Raw genomic sequence first — 5,093 nt, forward strand, 5'->3', positions numbered from 1 at the left:
TCCGAGCCCTGTAGAGCACTGGGTCCCTCCAGGGGCATAGCGGGGGTGGGTTGCCCCTGGCAGTAGGGGGCCGGGACCCAGGGCTGGCTCCTCGGCAATGGTTTCCAGGCTGCACAGCGAGGAGACCGACCTCTGCATGGAGAAGGGGCGGGGCTCTGTGGGGGAGAGGGAGAGGCCTGTGTCGGGGGTGGCCCGGGGCTTCATGCCCACAGGACGCCCGCACTCAGGCCCCTCCACGTGCATACAGCTGCCCCCACGCCCCACTCCCTCCAGCCCACCCTCTGGTTCTACTGCTGCTGGGGAAGGAACTGGCTTCTATGCCCACAGTCAGGGGGCCTCCCAAGGCCAGGGCAGCAGGGCACACGGGGGCCGGGCCCCGTTACCTGGCACTCGGCTGCTCTCAGTTCCTAACTAGGGAGGCAGCGTGGGGACAGAAAGGAGAACAGGGTGGTCAGCAGGTGTGGGGTTGGCCATGGACACAGGAGGGGAGGCTGGGCACGTGCAGGAGAGAGGCTCAGCTTCTAGCGCACCCTCCCCAGGTTGGGTCCGCTCCCTGTGACCAGGGTCCACTCCCTGTGAGCAGGGGCCACAAACAGGTCTGTCATGACCACCCCTGAGGGCAGAGGCAAGGGGAGGGTCCAAAGCAGAGCTGCTCACACGTGTGTCCCCGTCCCTGGGAATGAGGGTCACCTGCAATCTGCTCCCCTCATACTTTGCAAGCTGAAGCCCTGGTGTCAAGGCTCTGAGCCCCTTCCAGGAGCCCAGGCCAGTCTTCCCAGAGGACTGCAGTGCAGGCCAGGGCTGGGGAGAGGCGGGAGGAAGACCCGGAAACTGCCCCCGGGTCCTGGCAGTCAGGCCAAGGAGGGAGGCTTGGCCTGGCACTGGAGCTAGTCTCCAGAAGCCACGCTTGGGCCTCCAGGCCTTGGCAAGCAGGGCACAGCTCAGACTCCCCAGTCCCCACCCTGGGGTCACTTCCCAGCCTCAGAGGTGTCAGGCCCGCGGGGCACGTCATGGGCACACAGGGAGCTGGGGGCAGCAGGGCCTGCAGGACTAGCTGATGGAGCACAGAGAGCACACGAAGGCCACAGTTCTGGACATGGAAGCGCAGCGGGACGCCGGCCAGGCCATGCGGGATGGGGCGGGGCCAGCACAGGGACGCTGCCAACGAGCGTCTGGTCTTACCGGTGGAGAACACGGGGGATTTACTTCTAATCTCCTCCAGCTTTTGAATGAACAGGGCGTTCATCTCCCTCTGCAGGGCCCCTGCCTGCCTGCGGGTACCCTCGGGCCAGCGGGTGGCCCCCTCGGGGCTGCCCGGGCTGCTGGAGTCCGAGGACACGGAGCCACTGCCGCCCGGCCCAGGATGCCGGGCCCTGGAGCCCTTGGGGGCCCCTCTGCTTCTCCCAGGGGCAGCGTGGGGGGCCCCCAACGAGTCCTCCCAGGCACGGGGCTGCTGGCTGATGGCCGAGTGCCCACCCTCGGGCCCCGGGCTGGGCAGCCGCCCCCTGTGCAGGCCCTCAACATCCTCGCCGGCACAGGAGCCCACCACACACTTCATGCAGGTGGCGGCCATCCCAGCAGGCCCGGGGCCCACAGGCACCTGCGGGGGCCGCTCCTGCTCTGGACTCCTCTCCGCTGGCGCCTTACCTCGGGGGCTGCGGCTGCCTGGCTCCTCCCGGGTTGGGGCCTCCGGGATGGGGCCAGGGCTGGAGGGTGCCACATCGCCAGCCTCCCCCTCAGAGCCGGTGTCCTGCAGGCCCAGGACCAGCTCTGGGAAGGCCTTGCGGCCTGGCTTCTGACTCTTGGTCGGGGCGCTGGCTGTGCGCCGCAGGAGCCGCTGGCTAACGGAGGGCCGGGGCAGGGGCCGCCCAGCAGCATGACTGTCCAGGGAGCCGGGCTTTGGGCCTCGGAGGAACAGGCCTTTTAGGCCCAGAGCCTGCTTGACCTGCAAAAGAAGGAGACACATAGGGGACAGCCGGACACCGGGGGCTGGAGACCGCCCAGCCCCATCCAGCTGAGCTCCACAGGGTGCAGCCCTAGGGACCAGCTCGTTTTGAGGCACCACTCGGGGCCGAGCCTAAGGAGGAGGGTCTCCAGGGTGTCTCTACCAGGGTCAGCGGCGGCTGCATCTGCGGCCTCAACCCAGCCTGCACTGGGTGGAGTGAGTGGGCGCTGGCGGAGGGGCTGCAGGTCTCAGGGCAAGTGTCCCAGGGAGGGCTGGAGGGTCTCCTAAGCAGAGACCTGGGCTCTAGCCCTGTGCCCACTGCACACTCCACCCCTCCAGCCCTTGGCCCCCAGCTCTGAGGGCAGGCTGGCACAGGGCTGGTGCAGAGAGCGCAGCGGGGTGAGAACCCAGTGGAGCAGCCCCGGTCCCGTTCACCCACCCCAGGCACTGTGGCCGAGGCAGCAAGCACAGCCAGGTGCAGCCCCGTGCTCTCGCCCAGGCCCCTGCCCGGCCCACTGCCTGGAGGTGCTGTCTCTTCCAGGAGGCCTTTCCGGGATCCTGCCAGGCCATGCTTCCAGCCTTGCCCTGCTCTCTGGTCACGGGGCCTCAGGAGCAGGGCCCACGCTCGCTTGGTGCTCCCTGAACCAATGCTGGCCCAGGGCCTTCCCGGGCAGCTGGGCCCAGGAAGTCCCTGCAAGGCCTCTCCCCGTAGCCTCCCTGCCTGGGGAGGGCAGCCAGGGTCCCCAGGACCAGCTGGCAAGTGTCTCAGTCAACACCGGACAGGCCGACTGGGTCCTCGCATGCAGAGACCCTGCAAACGGTCACAGTGCCCATGACACGGGGCCCTTCAGGGTGGAGGTGTTAGTGGCCAGCACTTGAATCAGCTGCCTGATTCAAGATCCCAAATCCAGAGCAATTTGGTCAGAGTCAGCGAGAAAGTCATTTAGAGGAAGGTCCAGAATTCAAGCTCAGAGCTCCTGGTCCCTGGGGCCTCTCCCTTCCTCCCCACCCCCAGCACGGGGCACCGAGGCACAGAGAGATCAGAGGGGCACGCAGGCATTCGGGGGCGGTGCACACAGAAGGAGGGGGAGGGAAGAGCACAGGCGCCAGGAGGGCTGGCAGCTAGAGGACCTAGGGAGGGGCAGGAAGAGATGGGCCGGACCCCGGGGCAGACACACGGGAGGCCTGGCTGAAGTCCTGGACCTGCCTCGTAAATGCTGTTCTGTGCCTGAGGATGGCCCAGGGGACCCGGAACCACATCCCGACCCACATCACATGAGCTGACAGTCTGCAAAATGCTACCAGGAATCACAGATGCTAACGGGGTGGCCTGAGCATGCAGGTGGGGGCGGGCAGGCCACGCCGCCCCCGCGCTGGGGTACCTTCGAGCTCCTAACAGAGCTGTGCTTCTAAAAGTAGACTTTGGACACACAGAAGCCCACTGCAAGACCAAAGAGACAGAGTGAGGCCGTGAGACACCGACAGCAGGCGTGCAGCGAGGAGACGGAGACACAGGACAGACAGGGCGACCACGGACGCACGATGGAGCTGGGAGGCCAGTGGGGGCCCCCGCCGGCAGCACCCGGGGCCGAGGAGCGAGGCAGGAGAGAGATGGTTAGTGCCGGGAGATGCGCGGACCCCCGTGTGTGCCTGACAGACCACCTCCTACAGCCCCGCTGGGCCCCGGACACAGAACCGGGGACCCCTGGGCTCTGCACATTGGGGAAGTGGGAGCAAACCCTCTCCTGGGGTAAATGTGCTGGGGTGAGAGGGAGACGGGGGCAAAGCCAGGCAGACGCCTTCAAGGACGGACAGAGAACCGGGGACCCCAAGCAGTAGGGGGGGCTCAGGGGAGACGGGAGGGACCAGGGACGCCTGGGAAGGCCCACGGCTCCCACATCCTGGCAGACACGGACGCAGGACTGGCAGAGGGGCACCGGGAGCCCCGCCAGCCCCTTCCTGGATGGAGACACAGGCCCATCAAGATGTCCACCAGGGACAGGAATGGAGGGGGTGGGGTGGAGCTGGTATGCCCCTTACGACAAGTGACCTTGTAGGTGGCACTCACCTTACCACTGATGTCACTGACGGCCACATGGACAAAGATAGAGGCTTCTTCCATCCCCTCCAGGTACACGTGCCGATAGCCTGAAACAGCAGAGGGCAGGCTCACCCCAGCCCCACACTCTACTTAAAGGTCCCAAGGCCCTGATTACAACCCACGAGCCGGGTCCTGGGGACTCTGCTGCCTTCAGGAAGCCTCCCAGGACTGCCTCAGCTGCAAGGATCTTTTCCTCCTCTGGGAGCTGAGGTTAGAGCTCCCCTCCCCCATCCAACCACACAGTGCTGTGGCCTTGAACCCTCCTCCTCAGCGCTCTTGGTGTCCCCAGGCCCAGGTGAGGCAGGAGCTAACTCGCCCCCTCCTGGCCCTCAGGGAATGCACCGTAGGGGCACTGGCCCCATGCTCTGCCCTCCCCCACCCTCACTGGCCCCCTGCACACCTGGCATCATGCTGCTGAAGGCCAGCGTCCTTTGGCCGATGAAGTCACGCCCAATGGGGTCATGGTCCCAGACGAGGAAGCGTACTAGCGCTATCTCAGGCATGTGTACCGTGAACACCAGGGTCTCCTCCCACATGGGGTTGAATCCTGGAGGCCGCCAGGAGGAGGTGTCTGTCACCTCTGTCCCATCCCCACCTCTCAGGCCGTCCCCATCACAGCTCCAACCCGGAGGCCACCTGGGCCCACACCCTCCCCCAGCAGCTTCTCCTGGGCTGGCCGCTGGCACAGAGAAGCAACGCTGGAAGGCCAGGTGGCTGTCACTGGGCTCCCCACTGAGGGGGCAGCCTGGGCAGTTATGTGAGTTACAGGCTGCAGCCCTTGCCCTTCCCTACCTGGTCAGACCAGCATCACCAGCACAAGAGCTGTGATGGGGCCTGGGAGCACAGGCTGGCCTCTGGGCGCCCACGCCCCTCCTGCACCCCCACCCCACCCACATGCTCACCATTGTCGTCCACCACCCGGGTCTGCTCCTTGTTGCAGTCCACCGGGAGCCCGATGACCTCCACCTCCACGAAGGGGTCGATGATCTGGTACACAGGGCAGAGTAGCACCGCAGGCCAGGCTGACAGCCAGGCCCTCCCACCTAC

The 5,093-nt window shown here is 66.2% G+C and overlaps 1 protein-coding gene across 1 annotated transcript in view; it reads right to left on the bottom strand.

Annotated features, from left to right (window-relative positions):
* Positions 1-327: 327 nt before the first annotated feature.
* Positions 328-5,093, bottom strand: part of PLCH2 (phospholipase C, eta 2) — a 25,254-nt gene continuing 20,488 nt past the window's right edge. The window contains exons 18-23 of the mRNA XM_010850214.1: positions 4,949-5,033; positions 4,447-4,593; positions 4,014-4,093; positions 793-1,945; positions 531-613; positions 328-411 (exon numbers count right to left, since the gene is read on the bottom strand). Coding sequence (XP_010848516.1) covers positions 328-411; positions 531-613; positions 793-1,945; positions 4,014-4,093; positions 4,447-4,593; positions 4,949-5,033 — 1,632 coding nt within the window. The remainder of the gene's footprint in view (positions 412-530; positions 614-792; positions 1,946-4,013; positions 4,094-4,446; positions 4,594-4,948; positions 5,034-5,093) is intronic.

The sequence above is a fragment of the Bison bison genome, unplaced genomic scaffold (assembly GCF_000754665.1).
Source record: "Bison bison bison isolate TAMUID 2011002044 unplaced genomic scaffold, Bison_UMD1.0 scf7180017864289, whole genome shotgun sequence".
Taxonomy (NCBI): Eukaryota; Metazoa; Chordata; class Mammalia; order Artiodactyla; family Bovidae; genus Bison; species Bison bison.